This window comes from Hypomesus transpacificus, chromosome 18 (genome assembly GCF_021917145.1).
Source record: "Hypomesus transpacificus isolate Combined female chromosome 18, fHypTra1, whole genome shotgun sequence".
In the NCBI taxonomy this organism is placed as follows: domain Eukaryota; kingdom Metazoa; phylum Chordata; class Actinopteri; order Osmeriformes; family Osmeridae; genus Hypomesus; species Hypomesus transpacificus.
Window position 1 is genome coordinate 1,054,352 of NC_061077.1, and position 19,827 is coordinate 1,074,178.

General features: G+C 46.2%; 3 protein-coding genes across 6 annotated transcripts in view; all 3 read left to right on the forward strand.

Annotated features, from left to right (window-relative positions):
- Positions 1–28: 28 nt before the first annotated feature.
- nmnat1 (nicotinamide nucleotide adenylyltransferase 1) lies at positions 29–5,536 on the forward strand. 3 transcript variants are annotated; one of them, XM_047040969.1, is made up of 6 exons: positions 29–420; positions 523–643; positions 1,826–1,942; positions 2,193–2,376; positions 3,440–3,567; positions 4,499–5,536. In XM_047040969.1, exons 1-6 carry the CDS (start codon positions 352–354, stop codon positions 4,900–4,902), a joined length of 1,023 nt encoding a protein of 340 aa, XP_046896925.1. In that variant the 5' UTR covers positions 29–351; the 3' UTR covers positions 4,903–5,536. The 3 variants fall into 3 exon arrangements, 2 of the variants coding, with proteins under 2 accessions (XP_046896925.1, XP_046896926.1); XR_006957622.1 differs by lacking the exon at positions 4,499–5,536 and having other exon boundaries at positions 2,193–2,541; positions 3,440–3,526; XM_047040970.1 differs by lacking the exons at positions 29–420; positions 523–643 and adding an exon at positions 1,016–1,407.
- A 1,087-nt stretch (positions 5,537–6,623) lies between these two features.
- Positions 6,624–9,070, forward strand: rbp7a (retinol binding protein 7a, cellular). The gene is made up of 4 exons (XM_047040972.1): positions 6,624–6,793; positions 7,275–7,453; positions 8,007–8,108; positions 8,419–9,070. The coding sequence occupies exons 1-4, from the start codon at positions 6,721–6,723 to the stop codon at positions 8,470–8,472; spliced, it is 408 nt and encodes a 135-aa protein (XP_046896928.1). The 5' UTR covers positions 6,624–6,720; the 3' UTR covers positions 8,473–9,070.
- A 776-nt stretch (positions 9,071–9,846) lies between these two features.
- ube4b (ubiquitination factor E4B, UFD2 homolog (S. cerevisiae)) overlaps positions 9,847–19,827 on the forward strand; it is a 21,172-nt gene continuing 11,191 nt past the window's right edge. The window contains exons 1-11 of one of the 2 annotated variants that reach the window (XM_047039858.1): positions 9,847–10,161; positions 11,111–11,330; positions 13,298–13,430; positions 13,677–13,764; positions 14,006–14,150; positions 14,779–15,004; positions 15,312–15,758; positions 16,544–16,651; positions 18,015–18,156; positions 18,872–18,972; positions 19,791–19,827. The exon at positions 19,791–19,827 is cut by the window's right edge and continues 78 nt beyond it. In XM_047039858.1, the coding sequence (XP_046895814.1) occupies positions 10,138–10,161; positions 11,111–11,330; positions 13,298–13,430; positions 13,677–13,764; positions 14,006–14,150; positions 14,779–15,004; positions 15,312–15,758; positions 16,544–16,651; positions 18,015–18,156; positions 18,872–18,972; positions 19,791–19,827 (1,671 nt within the window). In that variant the 5' untranslated portion in view covers positions 9,847–10,137. The remainder of the gene's footprint in view (positions 10,162–11,110; positions 11,331–13,297; positions 13,431–13,676; positions 13,765–14,005; positions 14,151–14,778; positions 15,005–15,311; positions 15,759–16,543; positions 16,652–18,014; positions 18,157–18,871; positions 18,973–19,790) is intronic. The other variant, XM_047039859.1, reaches the window with a different exon arrangement.

Here is a 19,827-nt window from a genome sequence, read left to right on the forward strand (position 1 = left end):
GAGGACGTCCGATGCTTCGAACGTCGTCACAGATTGCTGTGCTTCGTTTCCAGTTTTACCGTGCTTGGAAAGGATCCACCATATTCTCTGAATTCTTCTGCTAAAATATATCAAGTGCCAAACAGCGGTCCAAGTACCCCCCCAGACTTTCTAAATATTCCAGCTTCGGACGTGATCAGTAACGTAGTTATTATAATTTGACACAAGCTCCAAAACTATTTTCTGAAACAGCCTATATGCGACACAGACACCGACGCCTCGGTATCGCACGTCCAAATACACCTAGAAGTTTGTACACTATTTTATTGATTTTTTACTTAGGTACATTTGGTTAGATTTTTCCGCTTCAAAATGGAAACAGCAAAAAAGAGAAAAAGTTCCACAGTTTGGGAGCATTTTGAATTAACGTCTCCGAACAAGGTGAGTTGCCTCAGCCTAGTAAAATAACGGTAATGCCGCCACCAAAATAAACTGAATTGTGAATGAATGGCATAGGCCTATCACTTTTTTTTTATTTTGTAGGTGAAGTGCCTAATATGCCTACGGGACCTTGTTTATAGCAATAACACCTCATCAATGCTCAGGCATTATCGAGCTCTTCATGACGGTGCACATCATGTTGAAAAACCACAAACCAACCCAGGTAATCATTTTAATTTCGAACTTGTCATTTTTTATTATATAGCCTTGGCTATGGTTGGCCTATTATATAGCCTATTTAGTCTATTATTTTTGCTTCCCATTGCAGAAAACGTCCCTTTATTTTCCAGTTACAAAACAAATGATCAAATTCACTGGATAATGCATAACAAACTACTGTTATTAATAACAGTTAAGTGATGTTACGGACAAAACCAAAGCTCCGTATTTTGCGCCAAACTCGCTGAGAAGTACTCGAAACAGTGTGCCGTCTCGCCAGCAACTCGTGATTATCTGATCAAATGGCTTCATTTAGTCGCGACCACGCGAACCCCATTAATTTCGCTGGTAGACTAATGTAGCCTAAATGTGATGTAAAGTCCAATTTTCAACCTTTTACTGAAGCACGGTCACTGAAATTCTACAAGCAGTTTCATTGCACACAATGTCATTCCTCAAAAGTGTAGCCTAAGCCGTGTTGATTGAAGCTTCGAGTAATGATCGAAGCTTCAATGTCCAAGAAAGCTTCGTTTCGATATATCTAATGACAATGCCGACTGCCGGCACATACAATTATTAAACGTTGCCAACGTTTCAAAATCTTGTGAACATAGCTCGTATTACGTGGGTGCGTCTTCAGAATTTACGTTCGGTATTCTCCAATCAGATGTTTACATTTTAATCTGGGCCAACCAGGGAGCGATTACTGATCCAGGAAGCAGTTATGATCTTAATGTTAATGTCACTTTTGTTTCGGCGAGTTTTGCAGTGAGTTTGAGCTTGTCTATTTTCAATAGCCTAAGTGAAAAACACACACATTACGTTTTAACGTATTAGCATCGAACATTAGGCCTACCTAGCGACGCTTCTGTATTTCTGTAATGTTTGCTGTAAACGGTATCTAACGAGATCGAGCTAGTCTACTCACAGTACTTGCTATCACCTTTGGTCTTTATAGGTCAGATTCTAATTTCGTGTCAAGATTGGTGTAGTGCCAGTACCTTATGTATCCTATATATTTATGCCCTCTAACCCCCACAGTTAAATACTGTTGAAATGTGCATTTCCCACTGTAATACTGTCAGAACTGTGCCTTTCTAGTCCTTGATTATATGCTGGACGTTTATGCACTTTAAAATCGCTTAAACGTCTGCTAAATGTAAACATGTAGTTGTCTCCATATGAGGAATGGAACCGAAGGAGCCAACGAAAGTGGTGCTGCTGGCATGTGGGTCCTTTAACCCCATAACAAACATGCACCTGCGGATGTTTGAACTGGCCAGGGATCACCTTGAAGACTCGGGTAACCTATCACTACTTCTCAGTCGTGTTACATACTCAAAAATGTTGTTATTCACACGTTACTGATGTCTCAAGTTGAGCATTTCAAACTTTTTTTTTCCCACACAAACTCCCAAATCCAGTTCAACCAAAACACATCAATAATCCCGACAGAGAAGTGTAGGGAGAATAGAAGTGATGATCATGTTATGAATGTGTATCTACCTTCCTTCATTTCGCTCCATCATAACAAAGGCCTGTGTGTCTGTCAGGCCAGTACAGGGTGGTGAGAGGGATCATCTCCCCAGTGGGAGATGCCTACAAGAAGAAGGGTTTGATCAAGGCATACCACCGTGTGGAGATGGCCCAGCTGGCATCAGAGAGCTCAGACTGGGTCAGGGTGGATGCCTGGGAGAGTCAGCAGATCGACTGGCTGGAGACGGTCAAAGTGGTGCGGTGAGTTTAACCAGGTAGAACTGGAGAGTATTAAGTATACAAGTTTGGGCGGTTTTTATTGTCTTTTCAATCTTATAAGGTTGCACACAATGAAACGAGACATTGTTCCTCCTGGACCTAAGGGCTACATAAACAACAGACCACAAGTGTTACATGAAACAAAAGGTATTCTACAAGTATGAAAGGAGGGGACTCCTCACTGAATTACTCTTCCCATTTCTTCTCTCGACAAAACGTTGGTTTAGGTGCAGTTCTATGGGCGTATGTGCAGCCTTCTGTGACACTGCTTGTGAAAAGGGCTATACAAATCCAATTTGATTTGAAGTATAACCATTCAATATATATTGATATATACACTAACTAGAACTTGTTAACAAATTAAATGAATTGAAGTGACATCATCCTATTCACTGTGGGTGTGATTCACTGTGTCTTCAGTGCACATTTCAGGTTTTGCTGACTGAAGTGAAGGTGACAGTACCTCAACTGACTTCAAGTTCAGTAGTATGACAACATTTGGAGAACTTGTTTGTGTTTGGGGTTTTAACGTGTTATTAATGGAATCAACATGTCTATATTTACATTTAGTCATTCAGCAGACACTTTTATCCAAAGCGACTTACAAGAGAGAGCTTTACAAGAAGTGCATAGGTCAATGATGATAAACAACGAGATAGCCCCAAAACATTTTGGGTAGCCAAAAAATGAAGCATACGTTGTGAAAAGCAAATAAATGCCAATGGGTGGAACCAGAAGAGAGAGGGTTTGAAGTCAGTCGTTTTGTGACTTTGAGTCCTTTGTCTCATATCTTAGTTTAACTTAATGGCCCAGTGTCCCAGACATGGATTAAGCCTAGTCCTAAAGCATCAGAAAAATTAAATGAAGATTTCCATTGAAAAAGTTTTTCATCTTGGACTAGGCTTAATCCATGTCTGGGGAAACTGGGTCAATAACCGTCACCTCAGAGTCAAAAATCACAAAACTCAAAACATCATGACGCTCCAGACCCTCCTCTCAGCCTTCTTTTTTGAAACTCAGTCTCTCACTGCCCCCTTTTCCCCAGACATCATTATGAAGAGCTGGTGTCCGGACAGCAGCACAACGATGAGGTGGACACCATCAAATACGCCAAGAAAAGGAGGATTGCAGAACATGCTTATGAATGCCCGTCCTCCCTTCACACGAGAAAAGGTATATGCTCAGAAACTTTCTCTAACCAAGGACGTACGAAGCACAGTACTCCGTCACATCATGAGGGTCTAGCTCAGGCGTTAAAGCATTTGACTGCAGATCAAGAGGTTGCGTGAGTTCATGAAACAACAATAACAGACGTTGCATTCAGTTTGTCTGCAGACAAAGGATGACGAAAGGTTACATAGCGCTGATCCACAGCCAGCTGGCTCAGATGCATTGTGTGGTAGCAGCAACACCCTCAGTCACACACCCTCTGAGGACAGGCCAGGTGAGAGAGAACAGATGAGAAAGAAAGAGAACACCTAGGAGGGGAGAGAGAGAGGGAGAACAGATGAGAGAAAACACAGGAGAGAGGGAACACAGGATAGAGAGACGGGGGAGGAGAGACAGAGAACACATGAGAGAGAGAGAGAAACAGAAAGAGGAGACAGACAGACAGGTGAGATGGCGTGGGACTTCTGAGGGACAGACGGTAAAGGTCAGATGAGTCCTCGTCTTTCCAGTCCTACCTGGTTCATTGGCAGAGGCTTGACTCAAAGCTGTTCCAGCTGGGAATGTTGTGATCGACTTTTCAACTTCCTGGTAGCATTCCTTACACATGCATAAAGTGTGTGCTCCAGTACAAATGCCAAACAGGTTTGTGGGTTATGAAATTATGAATGTGCCTGTCTCAATATTTGAAATCATATATTTGATTTCATCAGTATAACTGATGACAAATTCACTGCAATTTCCCAGAAGTCCTTTTATTTATACTGAAAGTAGATTCTAATGATGGTGATATTGGTTTTAAAACACGGCTTCAACACTTACAAATCATGTCCATGTCTTTTCTTTGTTGTTGCAACGACCGACTTTGAAACTATCTCACTTTTTTCCCCCTCCTCTCTCTCTTTATCTATCCTCTCTCTCCCCCTCTCTCTCTCAGATGGTCCTCAGCTCATGCTGCTGTGCGGCGCTGACGTGTTGGAGTCCTTCGGCGTTCCCAACCTCTGGAAGGCCGAAGACATCACCGAGATTGTCGGCCGCTACGGCCTGGTCTGCATCACCCGCAGCGGCAACGACCCCCACAAGTTCATCCACCAATCGGACACTCTGTGGGAGCACCGCAGGAACATCCACGTGGTGCGCGAGTGGGTGACCAACGAGATCTCTGCCACCCACGTCCGGAGGGCCCTGCGTCGGGGGCAGAGCGTGCGGTACCTCCTGCCGGACCAGGTGGTGAGCTACATCCAGCAGCACAGCCTCTACAGCACGGAGAGCGAGGGCAAGAACGCAGACGTCCTCCTGGCCCCGTTTCAGAGGAACGCCTCCTCCTCCTCCGTCAGTTGAGGGGGCCTCATCGTCCTCTTGCTACCTCAGAGACAAACTGTGTCGTTTGGGAGCCACTGTGGAGAGTATCTCTCTGGTTACGAGCGGGAGGGGGGGGGGGGGGTTGTGGCTGCACAGTTTGTTTGTTTTTTAAATCAATGTTGACTTTGATACACTGAACTGAAGACACTGTGACTTAGGATCCTTTCATCAACAGTGCCTCTTACCTCTAGTCTGATAGATTTTGATTGAGCTTGTCATGCGACCTCTCTCTGACATTTAGGGTACAGATAGAGGTCTGAACATCGATATAAATGACAGTTTAAACTAGGTATAGTCCATATATATTAGATACGGTTTCAACATAAACACTGTCAGTGTATTCCAAAGAAAACGATGGGAAGTAAGTGCAAGTGCATTACATCTGACAAGATAGAACTGTTGTTGATTATAACGTATTGAACGCAACACAACACTGTTTACCACCAGAACGTTTGTCACAGAAAATACTCAAACTCCTTTGCAGCCCTAAAAGAAGAGTTATGTGTGTTTCTACCAGTCATTTAACATGGGATGCATGGCTTGTCATCTTGTGAGATGTGTAGATTGGCAAACTAAATATATGGCTTGTATTGAAATAAAAAAAAATGTTAAAGATTTTGGATATTGTCTGTGTTCAAACTGTCAAGTATTTAACCCCTTGGAATAAAATACAGAGGGTGTTTTCAGTGTTAGAACAATACTGGTGTTGAAGGTTAAACAAACAAAAACATCTTTATTTCGAAATGTGATGTTGTCTTTGCAGCTTCTCATGTACCTGTCAGGTTCCTCCACTTCATAGATGTGAAGCCCTGGGTGAGGGCGTTTACCTTCTCACAGCCAGCCTAGCAAAACCACTCCGGCAAGGTTTCTGCATCGCTGCTTTATAGGTTTGTCAGATGACTCGAGAGCTATGTAGGATGCGAGTATAATGTCTTGAAAGATTAACTTATTTTCTTTTTTTACTTCTTGAGGGGTTTAGGTTAGTTTAGGTGCAGTTCTTTTGGGCGTATGTGAAGCCCTCTGACATTGCTTGCAAAAAAAGGCTTTACAAATAAATGTGATTTCCACAGGTTTTTGTTCAATACTAACCATGGAATACTAATTGTGTTTTTCATCTTGGCTGGAGAACTATGTATGTTGACAGTATGATGTCCTGACACTAGCGTAAAACTTTAATCAAACTAAATCCATCTCTTCAGTGCAAATATGATAAAAGACCACCATTCTATTCCCATACAAGCTTGAGCAAAGTAGTCAACATTGGAATAAAATAAAGTGTACATATTTCAGTCCAGGTCCAATGCGTTTTTGATGCTTTCAAAGTTAACGTGGAGCGCCCACACTAGTTTTCCAGCTGCTTTAGCAAAGATGAATTAAAACCAGAATGATGAGTTTACTACATCATGATCATGAGTTTCATAATAAGCAAACAAAGTGTTTAAGTGAAATAGAAAGTTAATTCTGTTGATTGCTCAACCTTTGTCTGGTTTAACAGGTGTAAAACCTTTGTTTTGGCAGTGGTTCAGTTGACGACAAGATGACAGATGACAGTTGGAAATGTAAAGAGACGTGTCTGACATGTACTGTTCCCATGACATACCACCACAGCACCCAGCCCCATCAGCCCACCTGAGGGGACAGCTAATGAACTGCAAGGCCAAACCCACTTCCTGTCTCCTACCTCTCCCTGACTCCTTCATAACCCGCCCCTTCCCCCACCTGCCCTCACACCACCTCGGCCCTGACTGGAGAAGTCCTGTTTCTATTTGGACCACAGGTTGAGTATCTGATGGGAACATGCCAGACAGCTTCTGTGGAACATGGGACATGGTCAGCAACGCCAACATGGAAGGGTACATGGTGGCACTTGGTGAGTTTTGATTTAATTTGCATTGATTTGATAACGATGGTGATTTATCGACTGATCTGATTAAGATTAGGTGCATTCATTGTGTTCTCTATCTTCGTTGAATTTGTTTAATGGTGTTGCAATGCATGTTTATATGTGTTTTCATCTTAACATTTAATAGCTAGGATTAGGAACTTGTTTTTAATAGAGCAGGGAGATGATTCACTTAGTGGGAGGAATAATGTCCTTGGGCAAGGCACTTAACCCTACTTGCCTCAGGGGAATGTCCCTGTACTTACTGTAAGTCGCTCTGGATAAGAGCGTCTGCTAAATGACTAAATGTAACAGAATATAAAATATTTTTATTTTATTATTATGTTGGTAAACAACCAACAATACACATATAATTTACGTTGTACAAGCTGGTAACACTGTAAATTTGCTGCAAAAATGCTAAATGTTCAATAAATATACAATCTCGTCTACTCCTCTGTCTTCCCAGGCATAGGCGACACCACACGGAAGATCGCTCTGAAACTGAAGCTGAAGAAGGTGATTGAGGTGCAGGGAGAGCGCTACACCATCCAAACTCTCAGCACCTTCAGGAAATACATTGTCTCTTTCAAGGTTGGACAGACATTCGAGGAGTCCACCAAGGGTCTTGATAGCAGACGTTGCCAGGTGCTCACCAAGTTTAAATTTTTTTAAGATATATTTTGACCTTTGATGGTGTTTTTGGACAGAAACAGTTGCAGAGAGAAATGTATGGGTAGAGAGAGAGGGGAATGGAATTGAACCCGTGTTCCTGCATAGAGCGTCAGCCAGGGTGGGTGGTGCACTCTCCACCCGGGAAGCCTCCGGGGCGTCCCGACCTGCCGGGCCTCTCAGAGGAAGAGAAACTCGTGGTTACTGTGAGGAGTGCTGAGGTGTTGAGGGAATATAGAACGCTACGTGAACGATCATGTGAGGATGGTAAATCCTTATAATAAAAAAATTATAAATCCTCAAAAGAGTGGAGTAGATTAGAGTCAAGCCAGAAGCAGAGGGAAAAAAACGAAAACATACAAACTACTGAAACTCAACATACGAAATGACGAAGTGTAGATGGTGCGTTTGTGAATGTGACAGGGATGCTGATGTCCTGAGTGTGTGTGTGTGTGTGTGTGTGTGTGTGTGTGTGTGTGTGTGTGTGTGTGTGTGTGTGTGTGTGTGTGTGTGTGTGTGTGTGTGGCAGTCGCTGGTGGAATGGGAGGGCAGGAGGCTGGTGTGTGAGCAGACTGGGGAGAAGAGGAACCGGGGCTGGGCTCACTGGATCGAGGACGACAAACTGCATCTGGTGAGAACAGTCCTCTGTTCCTGTTTCACGTTCGTTAACTGTTTGTAACAACGAGTAGGATTCAGGCACATTGGGACTCTCTAACCGAAATGTCTTATATGGTGGTAGATCTTCTTTTTTACATTGATAAATCATAATCTTTTGTCAAGTAACTATGAATTGTTCTATAAATTATATAATATATTAAATATTTGTATTAAATAATCCTCCGAAACCTACTTGAAGTTCAAATGTAACTCCTAGATTGATGTGCAAAGACAATTGAATCTTATACAGAATATAGCTGAATATTTATTTTATTTTTTTACAGGAGCTGTATTGTGAAGGGCAAGTTTGCCAGCAAGTTTTCAAAAGAATACAGTGAATGACGGTTCATCTCCCGAAGAGAAATTGTTCCATCATTTAAACACATTGTGTTGCTACTCTAAGTCCTGAGTAGTAGAATGAGAAACCCTGCATAAATAACCACTATTCCTTAGTATGCTGTTTTCTAGGTAATAAGCACTGATTTGATAAAGTTCAAATGGCGAAGTGCATGCACTGGGAATGTATTGTGTGGGGATGAAATTATGTTATTTAACCACTAGAAGGCGCAATTGGATCATTGTTAACAAAATGGTGTTGCTTACTGGCCTTACTGTCTTCAAAGCCAATCAAATAATTTGGTTCCTCGGAAGTTAAGTGTTTGTTGCAGTGGTTAAGAAACAATTGTCGCCTTTTTCACTTTCAACTGAACCCCTACTGTCATCTGTAAAGCATCTACAGAGAGACCAATCCTGAATTCGGTCTGACAATGTTTGCAATTATATGTTGATTTGAGAATGACACAATCACTAACTACACAGCCCCTATCTAATGCTTGTGCTGTTCCAGAGTCGGGTATTGTCTTTGGTAATGTATTTTATTAGCTAAATTATTGCAATATTCTGTATTGTAAAATAAAATGTCAATTTGTGAACAACGCTAAGCTTTTCAACAGGCCTAGGCTAAATGTGTGCAACAGAACGTAAAAATAATTTGAAATTGTGCAAATGACAAGAATCATTGTGTCCCATTTTTTCTGGTTCTTGTTCCATCTCTGGTCCAAACTGCAACACATTTTAAAATGGTGACGTCTTCACCTGCATTTTACGTATTGTGTCATTGAATAATCAGATTAGGGGGAATATTGTTTCCTGGATGGGGAGCAAAAATCAATTCAGCTTGCTGAAAATTCGAACAGTAAAATTCAGATCCCAAATTTGGTTTCAATTTCAAAATTAAGTATTCAATGCCTTAAAAATTCAAAACATTAAATCACTGATTTGCTTAGCTGCAGGGCTTCATAAAATTATTACTTTGTTGTCTGAAAACCGATGTTTTGTCCTCACCGAAAGGAAGGTGACCTGTTGACTCTAATCTGGCTGCCCTTGACACTAAGACCTTTACCCAACTGAGGCTCACGCACGTGGACAAGTGGACAAAAACAGTTCTTTTGTTATACCAGATAAGCCATATTTTAACAAACAAAAAACGAAAATATATAAATATAATGTATTCCTGTATGGCCTATCAGAGTACGCCAAACAGCTAGAGGCGGACTTTAGGGTTTTACGGTAAAACAGCTATTATGAATTTGGATTAAATAGAATTTTAAAATAATGTGTTGCAGCTACATGTTCATGACACATAAAGCTCGCATGATAGCAACATTCTGACGAATTCTTCCAACACTGATTGTTCTACTGTGTGTCAATCCGTGGTCACGTGACATACGATCCAGAATGGCCTCCTTCGTGTTTTGACATTACTTTTGTGTTTGTTTCATTTTCGGTAGAAATCGAGTAGATCACACCGAATTAGGAGGAAAAATTGTATATTACTTTGCATTGTTTTTATTTATTTTATGTACGACAATCAAGACGAATAGTTAATTGTTTCACGAGTTAGATAGAACATGAGCATTTGGTTCTTTTAGGAATAGCTGCTGCTAGCTAGCTGGCTGGCTGGCACAATTGTTGTTTAGCCAGTTGAAAATAAAGGAAACACAATGGAAGAATTGAGTGCCGACGAGGTAGGATCAAGACTGCGTTGCAAAATATAAGCTATAATCGGATATTGCCATGTAATTGACGAAGGATGTTGTGTTCTTGTCATGGATTTGTGTCGTTTTAGTTTTTTTTTTTTCGAAGGCTGTGCTACTATCTAGCTTAGCGCTAGTAGCTGAGTCAGTACAGTTGGCTAGCATGGTGCTGCTAGCTAACTAACCCATAGCTAAACTACTAGATCTAGGTAGCTTAGCTGTGCTACGCAGCGAATACGGTTATAATGTAAATGTCAGGGTTTTCACGTGAAAGACACATGGCTTTTTACAAAAAAATAAGTTAGGTTGTCCTTGGATTTTAATGATACTGATAGGTAAATGAAACAGTAGCAGATAAAATTGTCTTTGCTTCCTAGACGACTCAGCATAACACTGGAGGCCACCATTGACATTGTGCAACCAACCCAATAATTGTTGCTAGGTAGAGCCACCCGATAAAGATAATGATACTGTCAATTGCACATCTAGTAGCTATTAAACTGTTAATGTCAGTCAATCAGAATATTCTATCAGATATTGTGTAATATTAAGACCGTGAGATGTTGCTTAATCTTTAACCATTAGCCAGGCAGTTTGCTAACGTTGACTGTGCAGCTCCATATGAACAACGCCATACATATTGTATGTATGGATTCTTGTGCTGTTCATATTTTCTCTTAGCCTCGTTCTCATTGATTGACTAGCCCAGGTGTTTACTTTAGCTTTGCTCACCAAATGACCTCTTCGTCTTAAAATGCCCCACTGCATTCGCACTCATCTTTTAATAACCTACTTGCAAAATGAACAATTTAGTTCGACAACTACGTTTATAACATTCGCGTCAAGACCATGTTCACGGTCGGTATTCTTTAGATATCATTCCTAAAGATGATGACGGTCAAACGAGTCAAAACACCGTTTTTTCCTGTATTTGTTGCAGATCCGCAGACGGCGATTAGCCCGACTGGCTGGAGGGCAGGGGTCCCAGCCCAGTACCCCTCTCAGTACCCCCCTGACGTCCCCACAGAGAGAAACTCCGCCTGGGCCCCTGCCTGGAACCTCAGGGGCACCTCCTCAGTCTCTGCCCCCAGCCGCCTCACACTCTCTGGGCCTCAGCGTCCACAGTGTCACCCCTGCAACCTCACCCATGGGTGCCTCCGGTATGACCACAACCGATCACAAACACTTCAGTTAAAACCGAAGAGGCAGGGAAATAGACTCATTGAGAAGCTGCACTCCAGCCTCAACCTGTCACTGTTAACCTTGTCCTTAGAATTCCTTGGATTGATCTGTGTCAGGCATTTATAACTCCAGGTTTCACAGCTCAGGCTCATCAATACTAACAAGTATTTACGAGCATCGTTTTCACGGGAGACGTTTGTGTATGAGATTTGATCGAATACAAAAATACCCTCAAGTAAGAACTTGTTCCTTAACCACTGCAATGTCATCCACAATCACTGCACTTTGGGAATCTAATAGGTGTATCAGCAGCTAGTTTTGCCCCTTCCAGGGGATCCACAAAGTGCCTTGTCACTGTGTCCCAACAGCCTTGGCTCGGGCTCAGCTCTGAGCATGTTGAGGTGAAAGTCAAAACAGTCGTCCGGCCGGCCACACGGGTCAGAGTGTGAGACACGGTGACGTTTCCTGTTCCTCCCAGGCCCGATGCCATCACATGACCTTTGTGTCCGTCTATCGGAGCTAGGAAGAAAAAAACCATGGAGGTCCAGAATGAGAGGCCTTTTGAAAAGGGGCTTGATAAATGGACAGCCAAAGGCACACTGAGCGCTGTCGTCAACCGACACAACAGAGGTAGCGTATTGTGCTCACCAGGCCTGTGTCCTTGCTCGACATTTGGTAGGCAGAGAGAGTACTAACAGCTAGCGTGAATAACTCACTGTTCTCAAATGCTCTAGAACCTACGCCATAACCACCGTAGGTATAGATGGGTACAATACCGATCAGAGCACATTGTTTACCGATTCATGACTGATTGCTGTTGCAAAGGGACTTTTCTGTACAAAGAGAGTGTCAGTCCCTACAGTTTTACTTTCGTTGGCCTTATTATAGTGGCTTGATTGGACTGATAGCAGTTGATATGCATTCCTGAAGTCTCTTGTGACTAATTATGACACACACCACAGTTGACTAAGTCTGCGATAGTAGTCATGACACATACGCTACAGTAGATTAAGTCTGTATCAGGGCCTCTTTAGTGGAGCCCCCGGGCAGGTGTACGCGTGTAACTGGAGATGTAATCCTCCTGTTACCGACATGGCAGGAGGATGTATTAATTGTGCTGTAACCTGGTAGTCATGTGGTAGTTCCTGACCTTTCTTTAGCCAGTCGATCTGGGCTGTAATCAGCTTTGTCCTTGGCTATGTCTGCTGGACATGCTTTCTAATAACACACCACAGACTAGACACTGAGCTCAGGGGATCCAGACTGACCCTGTAGGGGCTGGAGGCAGCTTGCCTGCTAGTCAACTCTACCAAGAAATATGACTTTTTAAACTCCAAATCACTTCTTTCAACCCCTCAGCTCTAAGGGACGTTGACATACATACATATGCACACGCACACACACATACATATGCACACGCACACACACATACATATGCACACGCACACACACATACATATGCACACGCACACACACATACATATGCACACGCACACACACATACATATGCACACGCGCACACACATACATATGCACACGCGCACACACATACATATGCACACGCACACACACATACATATGCACACGCACGCACACACACATACATATGCACACGCACGCACACACACATACATATGCACACGCACACACACATACATATGCACACGCACACACACATACATATGCACACGCACGCACACACACATACATATGCACACGCGCACACACATACATATGCACACGCACACACACATACATATGCACACGCACACACACACCTTTGCACACACTCATGAATACACACAGATTTGAACTTCTGTTGTTTTTTTGTCCTCCTATTTCCTCCCTGTCTTCCCCCCTGTCTTCCCCCCTGTCTTCCCCCCTGTCTTCCCCCCTGTTTTCCCCCTGTCTTCCCCCCTGTCTCTCCCGTCTCCCCCTGCTCCAGGCGTGGCGTACCGCAGCCAGAGCAGCGAGGGGGTGAGCTCTCTCTCCAGCTCCCCCTCCAACAGCCTGGAGACCCAGTCCCAGAGTCTGTCTCGCTCCCAGAGCATGGACATAGACACCGCCTGTGAAAAGAGGTGAGAAACACAGAGCTTTCCTCATTCATGTCACAGTGTTCTGTTACTTCAGGACCAACCAGAGCTGTATGTATGGTCTTAGTTTGGTCTGGCATATGTGCTCAAAATTGATTGATTTCTCCCACTCTCTTTCTCCCGTCTTCCTCTCCCTCTCTATCCATTTTCTCTTTGTTTCCCCTCGGTTCCACCTTTCTCTCCTCATCTCACCTCTCTCTCCCCCCCCCCACACACACCTCCCCTCCCCAGCATGTCCCAGGTGGATGTGGACTCAGGTATAGAGAACATGGAGGTGGAGGACAGCGACCGCAGGGACAAGAGGAACCTGGCTGAGAAGGTAGGCAGGAAGTCAACCTTCCCTTCCAAACACCAGGTCTTCTCGGTGGTCTGTTTGTTAATCAGTCTGTCTCTCTCTGTCTGTCTCTCTGTCTCTGCCTCTTTGTGTGTGTGTCTGTATCTCTCTGTCTGTCTCTCTGCCTGTGTGTGTGTGTGTCTGTCTGTCTCTGTCTGTCTCTCTCTGTCTGTCTCTCTGTCTCTGCCTGTGTGTCTCTGTCTCTGCCTGTGTGTGTGTGCTCCAGGAGTCCCCGGCCAGTTCAGATGTGTCTGAGGAGCAGGCCCTGCAGCTGATCTGTAAGATAATGCGTGTCTCCTGGACGGAGCAGGACAGAGACGTTATCTACCTGCCCTCCCTCGCTGCCGACTTCCAGCACAGCCACAACCACGGTGGGCCTCCCCTCCTGACTGTCTGTCTGTCTGTCTGTCTACCTCCTGTCTGTCTGTCTGTCTGTCTGTCTGTCTGTCTGTCTGTCTGTCTGTCTGTCTACCTCCTGACTGTCTGTCTGTCTACCTCCTGTCTGTCTGTCTCTGTCTGTCTACCTCCTGTCTGTTTCTACCTGCTGTCTGTCTGTCTACCTCCTGACTGTCTGTCTATCTATCTGTCTGTCTATCTATCTACCTCCTGTCTGTCTGTCTGTCTGCCTCCACCCCTGGGCTTAGTTTACACATACAACCACATGTTATTGTCATAAGGTGTCTTAGCAGCAAGGCTGGAGGTGACACAACAATCGTGTGTGGTGAAGTATAAGTATGTTAGAAAACGGCTGTATTTATGAGCAGGGGAAACACCTTGACAGCAGTCTCATCCTGGAACAGATGTTGAGAACGTGAATGAGTGCATGCTTCAATGGGAGGCTTGTGGATGTGTCAGAACTTGCGTGCTGAAAGGATGAAAGTGAATTCATGGCTTTTAAGTTGTAAAACGATCTCTTTCGCTCTCTCTCTGTCTGTCTGTTTCTCTCACTCTGTCTCGTCTCTCTCTGACTCTCTTTCTCTCCCTCTCTCCCCCCTCCAGTCTTCTCCGACTTCAAAGACCTGATTGGCCAGATCCTGATGGAGGTGCTCATGATGTCCACCCAATCACGCGTCCACAACCCCTTCGCCAGCCTGACTGCCACGTCCCAGCCAATCACAGCTGCCAAATCCCCAGACCGGCGCCTGACCCTGGTCCAGCCCCCCAGCCAGGGCAGCAGCCCCCTGGCCCCCTGTGGGGGCTCCTTTGGAGCCAGCTCTCTGTCCAGGCAAGTAGCACACACACACACACACTCACCCACCCTGTGATCCAACTTAATGCCAGTGCTATGGTAGATCTGAAGTGAAAAAAAACAGGATATTCAAGGTTGTACTTTTTTATCTGATCTCACGTAGCTGATTCATCTCTGTGTTTATAACATTTGATTGCATTCATTTGTGGGATTTCTGTTTTTCGTGTGTGTGTGTGTGTATTGAGGGGCCTGAATGTGTGTGTGTGGAGGGACCTGTGTGTGTGTGTGGTCAGTTGCTGGGTGACATTGTCCAACCCCCTGTCTCTCACCATGTTGTTTTCAGCCTATACGGGTGCAGCCCTCACCCCCTGTCTCTGAACACACCCCGGATGACCTCTGCACCCCTCCCCACCCCCACCTCCACCCCCACCACCCCTTCCTCCCCCCTCCTCTTCCCCCCTCCGAGCCCCCCTGCCCTGCCCGCCCCCCCCAGACTCAGCCTCAACCCCCCGTCTGCCCCCCTGCCCATCTCCCAGCGCTATCGCCCCTACACGGTCACCTCCCCCTGGGGGGCCCCCACCCCCCCTAGCCCCAACCCCAGGGTGGCCGGCCTCCCCGGCCCGTCTCCCAACCCCGCTGGCCTCCCGGTGCCCCCCAACACCCCGGCCCCCCCCGACCCCCTCAGCTCCCCCAGGGCCCGGCCCCCTGCCTCCGTCCCCCTGCCTGGGGGGGCCCCCTCGCCCAGAGCGGCCCCCCGGAGAGCTGCCCGTGTCTCCAGGATCCCCTCTAGGTACCGCCTGTGTGAACAACCTGCGTGACCCTACCGCCCGCTACGCAACTAAAACATTAACACCCCAACACCCAATCCATGACGGGCTTTTCAGCGCTGGCTTGATTTGTATGGGGTGTGTAATAGACATGAAGAGGACAGCTTAGTGGTGCTGGTCAGGCTGTGTGAGAGGGAAAGTGCTTGTGCTAGCAGACTGGTTAGGGGGGCTTCACTAGACATGACCTGGCTGTGACAAGGCGACTTTGAGACTGGACGCAGTGGACGGTGATGAAGACGATGAAGCCAGTGACGTTTAGCTTGCCTTAGTTTGGCCTGGCACTGGGCCAGTTCGATGCTAGTCCTGGGTTCTTGGTTAAACTCACAGCATGGGCGTGTATCCCTGTGTGTATCCAGCTGACACGCATGGTTGTGGATTAACTCCAGGCAGGTTCACTGAGTGGCACTAACGGTAGTCTTGTGAGATGGGTTGTGTGGTATGCCAGAGGCCAGGTAGGATGCTAGGATATTTCCTTCTTCCTTTTCCTCTGAGTTTCCTTCCTCCCTGTCCACCTGTTCCTACCTGACCTGTGTCCATTCTCCATCTCAGTCGTTTTCCATGTTTTTGTTTTTTCTACACCTCCCTTCCTCTGTCCATCCATCCATCCTCACCCATCACCCCCCTCTTTCTCCTCCTCCTCCTGCTCTTCCTCATCCCCGCCCCCTCCTCTTTATTCTCCCTCTCCACCTCCTTCTTTTCTTCTTGCTCTTCTTCCTCCCCCTCGTCCTCCTCCCTCCCCCCCCGCCAGCCCCTTCTCCCTCCGGTACTTCGCCCTGTCGGACCTGTCTCAGGACAGCAGTGATGAAGATCCTGAGGAGGAGGAGGACGAGTTTGCGCGGGTTCAGTTTGGGTCCAGGTACACCGCTGTAGCACGGTGTGTGTGCGTGCTCACGTGTGCGTGCTGGCGTGTGCGTGCTGGCGTGTGCGTGTTCAGTAGCAGAGCTGCATGCTTGTGCGTGTTCATGCGGACTCTAACATGCGCAGAGGCAGCTACAGAGAAATACCCACAGGCAAAGGCAAAGAATAGCTCAGTGGTTAGAGCATTTGACTGCAGATCAAGAGGTTGCAGGTTCGAAACCTCTTCTGATATATTCCTTTGGTTAAAGTGTCTGTTCAACAAACACGTTATTATTCATCCCAGACACAGCCTGCTGTTTGTTTGAGAATGTTTCCTAGAAAATAGGAAAAGCAGCATTTTCTATTATTTGGTGACCTGAGGAAGACTTTCTTAAAGTGATCTGCTCTCAGTAGTATATTGTGATATGGCGTTTAGCTGCTTAGCACAGGAAGTTCTCATTTTCCAGCAAATCATTTGTCCTGTAGTGCAGCTGAAACACCACACCCTCTAAACCAGAGACTCTCGGCTCTGTGAAATGAGTTCCGAGGGGAATTTTTTCAACAAACTATGCTTGGCAAATATTCACCCAAAGTAGCAAGGCATGAAAACCGCAGTTTGGTTCTCTGAAGAGCCCCCCTAGGCTGTCACTTGATGCTGTGTTCAGAGTGTGGTCTTTGTGAGCACTATTCAAGCACTGATACAGGATCCTGCAGATAGTCCTGTTCTGTGTTCTCCTGGAATGAATACTCTATCAGAGAGAGAGAGCTGAATAGAGGTGAGACCCTGCATCACGGCCCTCTGTCGCCCCCCCGCCCCCCCCCCCCCCCCCCCGCGCGCGCTGCTCTGCTGTCTCTGCTGTCTCTGCTGTCTCTGGGTGCGTAACGCGGCCGCTGGTGTTGTGAACGCCGTAACCAGAGGTTTGCAGTGTTGTGACGCTGCTTGCAGTCTAGCAGGTCTGGAGAATCGACCAATAACATCGACACCACAGGGATAGAGGGAGGGGGGTTAGAGGGATGGGGGGTGGATGGAGGCAGGATGGAGATTGGAGGTGGAGGATGGGGGGGTGGAGGGATGGAAGGAAGAAGAGGAGAGGGGTGCGAGTGGGGGGGCACTGATTTAATTAGCACGAATGGGTGTATTAGAAATTTTTTCTTACCCAAATTCCAAATGCTGCCTTGGGTGCTGTAGTGTTTTTAACACAGTGTTTCTTTCAGGATGTTGCTGTAAAAGACGCTTTCTCACCGCACTGCTTGTCACGGGAGTCTCCCCTCTAAGTCATCCTGGATTTTAAACAAGTCTCTTTTCCTCTCTTCCCCCCCGCTCCCTCTCTATCTCTCCTCCCCCTCCTCTCCTCCCCCCCGCTCCCCCTCTCTCTCTCCAGCCTGGGGGCGTCTGGAGGGGGGATGTCCAGTGAGTCGGCCGGTGATCGGTTCACCATCGAAGCGTGCAAGGAGACGGAGATGCTCAACTACCTCATCGAGCGCTTCGACAGTGTCGGCATGGAGGAGCGGAAGGCCCCCAAGGTAGCCGCCGCGTTAGCCGCCGCCCCGCTAGCCGCCGTCCCGCCGCCCACGGGTTAACGCACGCTAAAGAGCTTTCCCACTTGTTTCCCACTTGTACTTGTGCCTCTACATCACCACGGTGGGGATGTAGAGGCATCCTTGAAGGCTCAGGTTGGTTTAGGTGCAGTTATGTGAGTGTATGTAAAGCCCTCGGTTTGCCTGTAAAATGGGCAAAACCTGATTTAATGTTAATCACAGAAACCCACCCCAGAAAGTGGGAAGACTTCCTTCATTTAAAATGCTGAGGAGAGGAAGAGAAAAGGATGTTTATGCAGCTGTTCCACTTCTTTGAGCTGTGGCTGTATGTAGTTTCTGTTGAATGGAGACAGGGGGACATGTGGTTCTTAGGACACATTAGTCCCTGTGTGCTGAGAGCCTGGCTTCAGCTCGTCTCTGACACGACAGGGTTCGTCTGCTAGCAGATGATTCAGCACTGTCGGGAGAGACTTCCTGTGACACTGGAAGCACTGAGGACGTCCCACCTTCACGCACCCTCCCTCTCTCTCTCGCTATCTCTCTGTCTCTTTGTTTCTAGTTAAGGTGTTTTACTGGCCAGCGACAAACCAATGTTGTAATGCCAAAGCATTGACGGTTGGGGTTACATTGGAATCACTGTCACATCCTGATCTCTCTCTCTCTCTCTCTCTCTCTCTCTCTCTCTCTCTCTCTCTCTCAGATGTGCAGCCACCCCAGTGTGAGCCAGCTCCTCAGTAACATCCGTTCTCAGTGCATCTCCCACGCTGCTCTGGTGCTCCAGGGAGCACTCACCCAGCCCAGGTCTGTCTGCCCGCTCTGCTCTCAGGCTGACTCCTCCTCTCCCTCCTCCATCACCTCTCCTCCTCCTCTCAGGCTGACTCCTCCTCTCCCTCCTCCTCCATCACCTCTCCTCCTCCTCTCAGACTGACTCCTCCTCTCCCTCCTCCTCCATCACCTCTCCTCCTCCTCTCCCTCCTCCTCCATCACCTCTCCTCCTCCATCATCTCTCCCTCCTCCGTCATCTCTCCCCGCTCAGTCTATAAACAACTTCTGTTTCTTTTAACTGACTTGTTCTATCTCTTTACCCACTGACGAGCGTCACCATAGCAACTAGTCTTCACCTCTGTTCTGTGTGTTCCGGTCTCATGCAGTGAGAACTGACGGCATGACCCAGAGTTGTGTTCTCTCTGTCTCTCTCTGTCTGTCTCTCTCTCTCTCTCTCTCTACACAAGACATTCCTTCTCTTCCTTTATAATGTGTTGCCTGCTATTCACCACACACACCGTATGCGACACACGCGTCCTCTGAAGCGGTGTCTCCAGCAGCTTGTTAGTTGTACAGGATTGAAAAACTGCCCCTTTGACAGGGAGGGACAGTTACCCTCTAAGTTTAACCTCCTTAAACAAAACGTATTATTGGTATTACAATCTTTCTTCTAGATGTTTTCCATGTTTTGAATTTCTCAACTTATTGTGAGTCGTGCAGGAAGCAAACTGTAGGAAAGCGGTAGTTGAACAGGAAATAAACAAGAAATTAATAATAATTAGACAGGAAGTAAACCTGAGAAGAACAGGAAGTGAACAGCAGGTAAAGTGGTTTCTCTTGGTGCTCATGTGCAGGAACCCCCTGCAGCCATCCCTGCTAGTGCCCTACATG

Coding starts and splice junctions, on each gene's coding strand:
- rbp7a (XM_047040972.1), top strand. CDS start 6,721: ATGCCAGACAGCTTCTGTGGAACATGGGACATGGTCAGCAACGCCAAC. Junction 6,794..7,274: donor AGGGTACATGGTGGCACTTG/GTGAGTTTTGAT, acceptor CTGTCTTCCCAG/GCATAGGCGACACCACACGG. Junction 7,454..8,006: donor TTGATAGCAGACGTTGCCAG/GTGCTCACCAAG, acceptor TGTGTGTGGCAG/TCGCTGGTGGAATGGGAGGG.
- nmnat1 (XM_047040969.1), top strand. CDS start 352: ATGGAAACAGCAAAAAAGAGAAAAAGTTCCACAGTTTGGGAGCATTTT. Junction 421..522: donor AATTAACGTCTCCGAACAAG/GTGAGTTGCCTC, acceptor TTTATTTTGTAG/GTGAAGTGCCTAATATGCCT. Junction 1,943..2,192: donor GGATCACCTTGAAGACTCGG/GTAACCTATCAC, acceptor TGTGTCTGTCAG/GCCAGTACAGGGTGGTGAGA.